The sequence below is a fragment of the Esox lucius genome, chromosome 6, assembly GCF_011004845.1.
Source record: "Esox lucius isolate fEsoLuc1 chromosome 6, fEsoLuc1.pri, whole genome shotgun sequence".
NCBI lineage: Eukaryota > Metazoa > Chordata > Actinopteri > Esociformes > Esocidae > Esox > Esox lucius.
The window spans coordinates 23,045,924-23,058,707 of NC_047574.1; the positions used below are offsets into that span (position 1 = coordinate 23,045,924).

At 41.2% G+C, this 12,784-nt stretch overlaps 1 protein-coding gene across 1 annotated transcript in view; it reads left to right on the plus strand.

Annotated features, from left to right (window-relative positions):
- The first annotated feature begins 494 nt into the window (after positions 1-494).
- pdzd8 (PDZ domain containing 8) overlaps positions 495-12,784 on the plus strand; it is a 52,983-nt gene continuing 40,693 nt past the window's right edge. The window contains exon 1 of the mRNA XM_010892256.5: positions 495-1,557. Within this exon, the coding sequence (XP_010890558.1) occupies positions 674-1,557 (884 nt within the window). The 5' untranslated portion in view covers positions 495-673. The remainder of the gene's footprint in view (positions 1,558-12,784) is intronic.

Below are 12,784 nucleotides of genomic sequence, written 5' to 3' on the forward strand. Positions count from 1 at the left end.
CATCCGGCCTCAGAAATGTTTGCAGTTTTAATACCATTAGATAATCTGGCACTTCCAGCATTCATTAGCATTCATAGCAGTCAATCAGTTTATGCAATTACAGCAAAGACAAAAAAAAAAAGACATATCTTTTTTTTTTGCATTTGAGGCTATTTATACAGACAATTTGAATAAAACTTCAATAACTGACAATAATTTAGTGTGACAATAATATGATGGCCATACTTTCGTCCCTGACCAATATGGCTGCCATTCGCCCTATCGAGAAGTTCGATGACATATAGCCATCTAAGCAATTTCATGCAATCTCTCGCCTGTTCTCATACTTACTCCGCTCTTCTACCTCGTTTTTAAAATGTCATTAGATGAGAAAGCAATACGTCCCTCCCCTCAGTTATTCTCCTCCAATGGTTTATCAGAAAGAGTCGATGAGAGCGGAGACAAGGAAGTAATTGAGATAAGGAAAAAAATCGCCGTTTTGTGAAATCCGTCACTACGCACAACTAGCCTACGTAATACGTTCGCCCAATCAGCTGAGGAGCTTGAACCTCAGGAAAGAAGCAGATGATATGGCAGCTTTGTGAGCGACCAGGTGGAACTTGCTTTGTTAATACGATTAAACGTCGGATATGAAACATTTTAACACGAAACGGGAAGAGGGCAACAGCTCGAAATGATTTACTTAATAGTAATTTCCGCATTATCCGGAGCAGTCATTACATTGGTGTTACAGTTCTTACTGCTTTACCGGAGAAGCCCCGAGCCCATAGCCAGGACAGTGCAATATGTCAAAGCAGTGCCTGATCCCGCATTGAAGGATTACTTTAATAACCAACATGCCGAATCAGGCCAACAGCAACAAGACAACACAGCATCTGCTGCATCCAAACAGCAGGACTCCATCTCTACCAGGCAACAGGAAGTGTCTGTCACCAGCAGTAGCCCTAAACAACAACCGCCACCGCCTTATCAAAGCGAGCCCCTCCACTCCTCCAAACCGGAGACCTGCAATTTTCTAAATGCTATATTTCTTTTCCTATTCAGAGAACTCCGCGACACTCCCGTTGTTAGACACTGGCTGACCAAAAAGATCAAGGTGGAGTTTGAGGAGCTATTACAAACCAAGACAGCTGGTCGGCTGTTGGAAGGACTCAGTCTCAGGGATATATCCCTCGGTAATTCTTTGCCCGTATTTAAAACAGCCAAACTTATGAAGCCAGTGAGTTTAAATGAAGACGGCATGCCCGAGGAACTCAATTTCGAGGTAGACCTTGAATATAATGGCGGGTTCCATCTAGCTATTGATGTAGACCTGGTTTTTGGGAAGTCCGCGTACCTGTTCGTAAAGATGACGCGTGTGGTTGGAAGACTGAAACTGCAATTCACTCGCGTGCCCTTTACGCACTGGTCCTTCACGTTTCTTGAAGACCCATTGATAGACTTTGAGGTGAAGTCTCAGTTCGAGGGAAGGCCCTTACCTCAACTCACCTCAATAATTGTCAACCAGTTGAAAAGAGTCATCAAGAAGAAACACACCTTGCCAAATTACAAAATCAGGTAAATTGCTCAGAGTACCAAGAGTGATGTGGTTGTATAGTGGTTGTGCTATTTTGAGCTATTCCTAGGCAAGAGCAATGCAGAGTGCCTGGATACTACCCCTAGCCTTGGTATATTGCTCATACAGCCTACCACAAATATTATTGCAATTAATAAGTGGTTACCAACATATGTAGAACAGGAAGTCTCATATACCACAGCTTTTGAAGTTGCGGTCCCATGATCATCCCACTGAAATTGCCGAACTGAAAACAAACTGTTTAAAAAAGTGATCTTACCTTAGTGACCTGATCCTATGTCAGACATATCACTACCAATTCCTGTCAAAATGAAGTTAACGTATCCAGGACATTTGGGGAGTTGGATGCACTATTTGAAATGAATAATTAGTATGTATGGTAGGAATTTTTTGTTGTTGCTGTAATGACATTTCAGATGATGATCATGTGACTGGAATGCACCTTTAAGCCAATCAGCATTCAAGGTTTGAACCACCCAGTGTACAGTTCATATAAACATTTCGGTTTAATCATGTAGAATCTTCATTTCAGCTTGTTTAGCTCCATCAGGAAAATTAACTTGTTGCCATAGGACATCTTTTTAAATATATATATTTTTGAACCATGAATTATTTGCTCAAACAGTGGAAAAGATTGATGATAGAGTTTTTCCAGAAAGAGGTGTGCAATCAATTCATGCTTATGTTGCAGTAGTACTTGTGAATGGGAGGCAGTGTCCCAGACTACTGCAATAGAACATTTCAATGTGGATTATAATCAATGGACATTCGTTTAAGAGGTTTATACTTTATAAGGGACAATCAAAATGACCCATTCAAATTAGAATATTTCATTATATTTCCAAATATTTTCTCTTGCAAAAGGGTGATCAAATTAAGATCCCCTGTTTGCAAGTCAGTACCTCTACTAGGATATGTTCAAATGTGTTTCATCAAGTTTCAAGTTGATCTTAATTCTTAAATAAGTTTTTCAAGCGTCACACTTAAGTTAGGCTACTCAATTAAAAGTTATGTTTAAAATAAAAATAAACAGTTGGAACCTTATTTATTTAGATGCACTTAATCCCCTACAAGTAATTTCACATTATTCTCTAAATAACAATATTTATTTGAAGAATCATGTTTGGGTATTTCAGGGTATTTCTGTGTTATAGCATTTTGTATATAATAACACCATTGGATGTGAGTGGGCAAAATCACTCAGGATGCCAAGCCAGGAAAATGTTATTAGGTCCTAAGCCTAATGTTATAGGTTTTGTAAATTATGTTGCCTGTTCTAAGCAATTTGTTCATACGTTACTGTGACATATGTTACTGTATAAGCCAGAGACAAATAGTCCTAAAGTGGCAGAATAAATTCAACCATTTGTCGAATTTCAAATCAAAGAGGAGTATCTGTCCATAGTGCATTCTCTGTGACAATCAGGTACATGACCTACAAGCATGGTCAAGTCAAGTTTTGGATTCCAACATGATCCAACTACTAAACAACTATTCATTTAAAACAAAAGAAAAAGAGAGGTGCCTATGCAATTCCAGCACCATTTCAACTTCAACCTAATCAAATCATGTATTATTAGTAAAATAAAATGTAAACATCTGTAGATGCCAAAAACCTATTTGGTCCAATTAACCTACTGTTAATAGGGTTGCAACCACTGGAAAAGCTGCCTCTCTTGGTTCTTACACCATTAATTTCTCCCATTGGGGATTTTTCAATCCACTTCAAATAAGGTCTGTGTTTCTTGTAGGATCACACCAACTCAGCATTCTGATAATCATTTAAATATCTATTGGAGAAGCACTGTTGGTGGAAAAGAAGCCGACAAGATGCATGTTTTTATTGATATGATGACATTTTAAGTATTCCCATTGGAGTGGTTCTGCTACGACATGACCGCCCACTGTTGGGGTCAGCTCAATGACGATTGGATTACTTTTTTTTTTTAAACAACCGAGACCATATGCTCACTATAGCATCAGTCGATGAAATGCTGTGGGCAACAAGTGTTTTTGGCCATACAACATCAGATGTGGTCTGTGTATACCGAGGAGACAGAGGAGCGTGATTTCTTTCTTCTGCAGAGCCACCTGTGAATTTAAGGTAAATTACTGAAACAGAGAGCGATGAAGGCTAAATAGTTCAGTTTAATTTTTTCAGCATTACAGCTTAATCACAGATTACTGTCAGTGCCAGGGACTCTTGTAGAGGGTGGCACATCAGGGTTTGTTGGTATTGATGTTGTACAGGGTTGCCTTTCCTTGTCATGCTCTAGCAACCCATTGTGAGGGGCACGTTCCAGAATACTTCCTGCAAGTGTGTAGGTTTTGCAAGAAACCTCCTGGTTGAGCTGTGTGTTAAAGAGTAGAACTGCCTGGCAGGATGTGTTCAGGAAGACACTCATCAGCTCTTTTGTTGATGCAGGGCTCATGCTTTTGAGGCAGGAGATCCTCTTGTCACTACATTCGGAAAGCTTATACATTTTCACAATCTGGTGGGAAATAGTCACATTCAACTGTTTGTTCAACTTTTTGCCAAGCATTCATGTAACCTTTTTGTTATCCGGCTAAACTAAGTAACCAGGCAAGAATTTCCTTTTGTGGCTACCTTAACATAGTTATTCTGCAGAGATGGGAGAATCTGCCAGAAGGACAACCATCAATGCAGCGCTCCATTAACAGGCCTTCATGGTAGAGTGACTTGATAGAAGCCACCCCTAAATTACAGGCATACAACATGCCTTCTCCTCATCCAATCTGACAGAGTTTAAGAGGATATGCAAGAAAGAGCGGGAAAACTGCAGAAATCCAGGTGTGCAAAGCTGAGGCATAACCTCGAAATTGGTCTAAAATGCATTACTAAGATTTGCAAACACAATACCATCTCTATAGAAGGCAAGTAATTAGAATTAAATACACCCTTTTCTTAATTTAGATGTCACCAAATTGTTTTTAGATAAGTTTTTGTATCTTGACAGTTAAATAACTAAAATATATTTGTTGTATAATAATTGATTGATTAGACAAGCCTACATTTGTCCAGGAGGACTTTTTTTCTTAAAATAATCCTAAATTTAATCATTTACTTGGACTCACTCAGTGAAGTAACAGATGTTTCTACAATGTTTTAACTTACTATGCTTTCTACCGTCCCTTAGTCAATTAGGATCTTCTATTTCTATTGAGCTTCAAATAACAATGAGCTTTTTGGAAGCCCCATAAAGAAGGGCATTGATCTATCGATGGGAAACAAATCATGACTGTAAGTGGCTTGGGGTCCATAGGAAAGGTTTGTGAACCATTGCTATATGCAACTGGAGACGGAAGTAGTGCTGAAATATGGAACATTATTTTCACTTTTTGACTTAAATCTGCTTAAATATCTATTATAATACTTAATTGCTGTGAAGCCATGTTCTTCAACAAAGGATGTTTCAAAAGAAAAGGGCATGAACTGAAGCTCTATAAACTTACCCAGAGCTGTGATTGTTGCCAAAGGTGTTTGTGGCTGGTATTGCTGTTTTATTTTTTTATTAATACTTTTTATGTTTCTTCCATCTTGCCATTAGAAAGCCCTTTAAATATCTTAAAACAAAAAATATCACAATTCAGTCCTTTTCCATCCCACTTTGTGATACAAAAACAAAATCATATCCATTGTATGTCATATGAGGCAGCTTTTGGGGATGGAGCAGTGGACATTAGGCTTTGCTGAATGTCACAGATGGCAGGACTCTCGAAGGGAGGGTGGCTGGAGGTAATCCAGGCATTACAACACCCATCTTGAGTCAGATCAAAAGCCTTATGAATAATCTACTGAAATGGTGGGGAATAAAATAAAGTAGCAGTTTTAGTGTAGGTGTTCTCAACAGTTTTTTGAGGCCGCACTTTTCTTAGAAGGCAAAGGTCTAGATATTGCCATAGATTAAAGGAGAAATGCTTAATTTTTTTGCAACTAACAACTAATTTGGTAATCGATTCATCTGTTGATCACCACTTTGATTAATCAAATATAAAAAAGCCTACATTCTAGCTTTCAATGCACAATGCATCTTACCTCATCTTGCACAATGCTCTATTTAGAACTACTTGAAATAGTAGTTATATTTATTGCTTTAGAACACAGTAAAAAATATTACATGCTATCTGCTTTAAAAAATGATGGTAACAATATTACACGTATTATATTTGAGTAGATTTTAAGGTTGGTTTTTTTAGTGAAATTTACCCAAATAAATTAAGTAAAAATTCCTAAATTATTTAGTCTATGGCACATGATGAATTTAATATTATTAGTGGAATGTGCTTTTTTAATTTAAGTTGTCTCACAAATAAATCAAGCAGAATTTACTCATTTGTATGAATGAAATTTACTGAATTATAACGTTTACTGCTTTTTTTCAGGTTAAGATAATAATGGATACATAATGCACTTTTTGTTATCAAACATGCTTTTAATCTTTCTTTTTTTTTTTTTGCACAAATAAAACATCCAAAGTTGTTCACTCTGAAGTAAGAGCAAAAAACAAAACCACTATTGACCTAAAGTTACAAACCACAAAATGTAAACCATTTAGGGATATCTGTAGATAAAATCCAATGTCGTAATTTTCCATCATTGCCATTCTTGTATTCATGGATCTTAGGCTTAACATTATTTGTACAAGAGGCAGTCAGGCATTTAATGTTTGCTCAGCCTGACCATTTAATAAGAACAGCAGATATGATGTTTCAGTGTGACCAAGCGGTTTTGACCTAAACAATAAGCGGCCAGAGGATACCAATCACAAAGTGCCTTAAACTCAACAAGACGCACATCCCCACTTGACTGAAGATAGTAAGATCTCAGATGTTCATCATACAAAGCACTGAAAGTCTTGACAATGAAACTAATACTTTTGTCCAAAATGACAATCTGCATAATTTCAGCAAAGTCAGGTAAACCTCCAGTGCAGCCATAAGGCAGAATCATCCCCACTTTGTATACTGTTCCGCAATAAGTCACTGAAGTGGTTAAAGGGACACTTGCTTGATTTGAAATGTTTCTTATGGCCTGCTGTACATCCACATGCAGAAGCTCCAATTGCATATTGGAAACTTTATTCACATAAAATGAGGTCTTCTCAGGACTGGCATGCAAGTGGTAACCAATCATTAGTTGATGCCTTGTAGCAAGGGACAGCAATACATTTTTGAAATTTGACGTATGTCTCACTACACGCTTGAAAAAGCTATGCTTAGATTCAAAACGTATGGTCCAAAGTCCAACTACTGGACCAAAACACTCAATCAACTGAGGATAATGCTCCAAGAAGTGGTGTTTTGGGAGCAGTCTTTCATGTGGGAAAAGTTCAAGAAATTGATGCCGATGTTCTGAAATTTTTGAGTCCAGATAACCGATAGTTTCTGCAGTGTGGACAGGTGACACGACCAGTTCAACAATGTCTTTTAAAGTCATGAGAATTTGCCAAGCAGGTTCACCTAAAGGTATCTTGGACCCAATCAAGAATGGCAGAAGTCGGATAAGAGCCCAGTTCTCATGCATATTGCCCCCTACACTTCGACGTTTGGCAAAATTTTCAGGTATTGCGTGAGGGCTATTCGTTTTGTCCGTCCATTTGTAGGGAAAGAAAGCAATTGCCACATTGAGTTCACTTAAAGTGAAATATTTCTTCTTTACAAGAACAGAGAGGCACAGTGCTAGCTCCACAGGAATGACACCTTCAAATAAGTCATGGGCTATGTTTGGGGGATAGCCAGTAGTAAAGTGAAAATGCTTCAGTTTGTTGGTCAACGGACAAACCTTTTTGACACCATAGCAATGGGTCAGTGTAGAATGTTCCTGCTGTCTGCTACAACAGGTTGTCTGCTACAACATTGAGCACAGTCCCTTTGATGTTCTTTCCGTATCTTGCAATAAAAACCCCTTCTTGTTCCAATGTACAAAGATCATTCAAAAGATGTTCTAAGATGACATCATATCCAAATCTTCTTACATCTTCAGCTTTGCTGAGAACAGCCAAATGTATCGATGTAAGAGCAGATCGCAATTCTGGTGGCATATTTGCCAAAAGCCAATAAACTGCAGTGATTTTGTGCTTTTTCTTGGAAGTTCCAAGTGGATTGCACACCTCAAAGTCATCAACATATAATATCAGAGATATTTTCATCTCATCCTCAGCAAAAAAATTGTTTTCAGTGAAATATTTGCCTTGAACAAAAGAGTTGAATGTTGATGGGACACTTGAACACTGTGGAGATGTTTCCAAGCTTATGTGCTTGTTATTCAACACCTGTTGCAAGGTCTGGAGAATAGGTACATACTGATAGGATCTACTTTCAGCAGCATCCAAAATATATTCCACAGGTTCAACAACCTTAAAATTGTCATTAAAATAATGTCTTATCTTGAAAGAAGTGCCAAGGGGACCTTTTTCATCTAGTGCTGTCCTTATTTAACCTTACAAAGTTAATCAACAAACTCACTGATACTATCTTCACTGAGAAAACAGTTATTCTTCCTTAAATTTGAATCAACAATGTTTTGCACATCTTGGCATGCTGTCAGAGAAGAAATAAACTGGAGCTCCCCTACCAAATTATCAATACATCTTGCAGAGACATTATAAACACTCTCCAGCTTCAACAGTAACAGGGCTAATTTATTAAGAATTGTTAGTGACACGTTTGGAATCTGGTCATCTGGAATCTGGTCATCGCTTTCTCCAGTGATTCCTTCTGAATCCTGACAGTGTGGATCAGGAGCAAATGAATGATGCCTGGACTTGCTTAACACAATCACCTCAGCCTTAAAATCATTGGTAGAATGAGGATTGTGTTTTCTGCTTTTGTGTGTCACAAAAGTCCCATAAACGTTTGTCTTAAAATCACACCCAGAAAATACACATTCTCCAGTTTCGTAACTCCTGAGGTGTTGACCTAAATGTTGAAAATAGTCCTTTTCAGAAGAATGTGGTGTATTACAAATGTTACAGTTAAAGGATACTGCCCCTGGCTCCAAAGTGTCTTCATTTAAATGATTCCTACTTAGATGCGTGCGTAGGGCACCATGCGTCTTGAAAGAGCATGGACAATTGTAATGTGGGCAAGGTATAGTATGGCTATGGGTAAATGGCTCATGCTGTAGTCTGTAGTGCCTCAAAAGAGCTCCTTTTGAAGATGCTGTCAATTGGCAAACCTTGCACTGCCACACCATGATTTCAAAAGGCACCACTTGCACTGAAAATACATGAATGCTTACAAAGACACCGCTACAAGGACCCTCACGTTGCTGAATGCTTAAGACACTGCTACAAGGAGCCTCACGTTGATCTGTAAAGAAAAAATAAAATGTTGAATTATAGAATATTTTATTTATGTAAAGCTTACACTTTTTTAAACAAGTGTAAAATGTCAGTGTAATGTACAATAATGAACCTTTTTAATTGCAACATTTTTAAAAGTTATAATTAATTTCAGTTTAATGAGATTTTCACCTCAAACATCATTACAATAATCTGTTAACCTGCACCGCCCTTTAACACAAACTTATAGCATACCAAATTAAAATAGATATAAGTTAGTTTATTAAGCCTTTGGGCTAGAGGGCTAATTGCGGTCTTATTTTAAAATTTCAGTCTGCTTCAATTTGTAATTACAATCATAAATAAATACAAAAAAAGTTAAGGCTGTCTACATAAAATGTATTTTTAATAACCAAATTAAATTGACCTTGAGGTTTAGAAACACAATGCAGCTAAAACATGTCTGACAAAGTTATATTTCAAATTAATTAATTTATAAATCGCAATGATACAGATTAAATTTGCTCCACAGTTACGATACATATTCTGTGATCTGGTATGATATACTACATAATTTAACATTACATTAAAAATACACTATATTCTTATAAACATACCCGAGATGGTTTGCAGAACAAGATAATATCTTCACGATCATGGTCACGACTGCTGGATGTTTTAGTCATGGTTTTAGCGTTTTAGCCAGAGAATTTCTACACGAGGTCGAGGATATTTGCGTGAGAGTCTACTTCTATGAACGAGTTGGGACATTGCGTACAGGCTACTGCTTCGAGTATGAACGCAATATTACATCGTGCCATTTGTATTATTATATTTTTTTTAATTATTATTACTCTTTTCTAAAAGATTCATTTTAAATTGTCATACATTATTATATTTCGAAAGACGTAATTTGAAGTTTTAAAAAGTTACATCTATTAATCTTCCCAATATCAAGCTTACCGATGGCCTATGGAGAATATAATGTTAGCACATTGACGACGATTTATTTTAGCAATCAATATTCTAGCCACAGCACAAGCATGTGGTGGTGTTGTACACACTGGAGATAAGACAATCGTTCATAGTTTCGCAAGTCATATCATTTGTTTTCGTTGATTTAAGACAACTCATCTCATCTATTTTGCCTTATAGGTATCGGCATGAGACTAAAATATGCGAACTCAGCGATGCTACTGAACAAGAGTGAACATAACTGGTCTATGAAAGAGCTTTAAGAAATAATGAGAAGCATAGTTATAACTAAGCTTACCTCTTATGTGATTGACGTTCGACCCCTCCGCCAAAAATGTCTTCTGATCACTGCCGTTCACTTTCAAATGGTGTCTCTAACCGCATAATTGAACCAATTCCATCCATCCATCCATCCATCCATCTTCTTCCGCTTATCCGGGGCCGGGTCGCGGGGGCAGCAGTCTAAGCAGGGATGCCCAGACTTCCCTCTCCCCAGACACTTCCTCTAGCTCTTCCGGGGGGACACTGAGGCGTTCCCAGGCCAGCCGGGAGACATAGTCCCTCCAGCGTGTCCTAGGTCTTCCCCGGAGTCTCCTCCCGGTGGGACGGGACCGGAACACCTTCCCAGGAAAGCGTTCCGGAGGCATCCAAAACAGATGCCCAAGCCACCTCAGCTGACCCCTCTCGATGTGGAGGAGCAGCGGCTCTACTCCGAGCTCCTCCTGGTTGACCGAGCTTCTCACCCTATCTCTAAGGGATCGCCCGGCCACCCTGCGGAGAAAGCTCATTTCGGCCGCCTTTATCCGGGATCTTGTCCTTTCGGTCATGACCCAAAGCTCATGACCATAGGTGAGAGTAGGAACGTAGATTGACTGGTAAATTGAGAGCTTCGCCTTGCGGCTCAGCTCTTTCTTCACCACGACAGACCGATACATCGACTGCATTACTGCAGAAGCTGCACCGATCCGTCTGTCAATCTCCCGTTCCATCCTTCCCTCACTCGTGAACAAGACCCCTAGATACTTAAACTCCTCCACTTGAGGCAGGCACTCTCCACCAACCTGAAGTGGGCAAGCCACCCTTTTCCGACTGAGGACCATGGCCTCGGATTTGGAGGTACTGATTTTCATCCCCACCACTTCACACTCGGCTGCAAACCGTCCCAATGCATGCTGAAGGTCCTGGTTAGAAGGGGCCAACACGACAACATCATCTGCAAAGAGCAGAGACGAAATTGTGTGGTCCCCAAACCTGACACCCTCCGGCCCCTGGCTGCGCCTAGAAATTCTGTCCATAAAAATTATGAACAGAACCGGTCGCAAAGGGCAGCCCTGCCGGAGTCCAACATGCACTGGGAACAAGTCTGACTTACTGCCGGCAATGCGGACCAAGCTCCTGCTTCGGTTGTACAGGGACCTGACAGCCCTTAGCAAAGGACCCAGGACCCCATATTCCCCAAGCACCCTCCACAAGATGCCGCGAGGGACACAGTCGAATGCCTTCTCTAAATCCACAAAACACATGTGGATTGGTTGGGCAAACTCCCATGAACCCTCCAACACCCCGTAGAGGGTATAGAGCTGGTCCAGTGTTCCACGGCCCGGACGAAAACCACACTGTTCCTCCTGAATCCGAGGTTCTACTATCGGCCGTATTCTCCTCTCCAGAACCCTGGCATAGACTTTCCCGGGGAGGCTGAGAAGTGTGATTCCCCTATAGTTGGAACACACCCTCCGGTCCCCCTTCTTAAAAAGAGGGACCACCACCCCGGTCTGCCATCCCAGAGGCACTGTCCCCGACCGCCACGCGATGTTGCACAGGCGTGTCAACCAAGACAGCCCCACAACATCCAGAGACTTGAGGTACTCAGGGCGGATCTCATCCACCCCCCCGGTGCCTTGCCATCGAGGAGTTTCTTGACCACCTCTGTGACTTCAGCCCGGGTGATGGACGAGTCCACCTCTGAGCCCTCATCCTCTGCTTCCTCAATGGAAGACGTGTCAGCGGGATTGAGGAGATCCTCGAAGTACTCCTTCCACCGCCCGACGACATCCTCAGTTGAGGTCAACAGCTGCCCACCTCTACTGTAAACAGCGTTGGTAGGGCACTGTTTCCCTCTCCTGAGGCGCCGGATGGTTTGCCAAAGTCTCTTCGAGGCCAGCCGATAGTCCTTCTCCATGGCCTCACCGAACTCCTCCCAGGCCAGAGTTTTTGCCTCCACAACCACCTGGGCTGCAGCCCGCTTGGCCTGTCGGTACCCGTCAGCTGCCTCAGGAGTCCCACAAGCCAACCAGGCCTGATAGGACTCCTTCTTCAGCTTGACGGCATCCCTTACTTCCGGTGTCCACCACCGGGTTCGGGGATTGCCGCCTCAACAGGCACCGGAGACCTTACGGCCACAGCTCCGAGTGGCCGCTTCGACAATGGCGGTGGAGAACATGGTCCACTCGGACTCAATATCTCCAACCTCCCTCGGGATCCAGTCGAAGCTCTGCCGGAGGTGGGAGTTAAAGATCAATAGAGTCCCCAGTCGGAGCACTTTCCAGCACCCCTCCCAGAGACTCCAAGAAGGTCGGGTACTCTGCACTGCCGTTCGGCCCGTAGGCGCAAACAACAGTGAGAGACCTATCCCCGACCCGTAGGCGCAGGGAAACGACCCTCTCGTTCACCGGGGTAAACTCCAACACATGGCGGCAGAGCTGGGGAGCTATAAGCAAACCCACACCAGCCCGCCGCCTCTCACCATGGGCAACTCTAGAGTGGTGAAGAGTCCATCCTTTCTCAAGGAGTGTGGTTCCAGAGCCCAAGCCGTGCGTAGAGGTGATCCCAACTACCTCTAATCGGAACCTCACAACCTCACGCACTAACTCAGGCTCCTTCCCCGCCAGCGAGGTGACATTGAACCAATTCTCTTAAAATAAATCGGTAA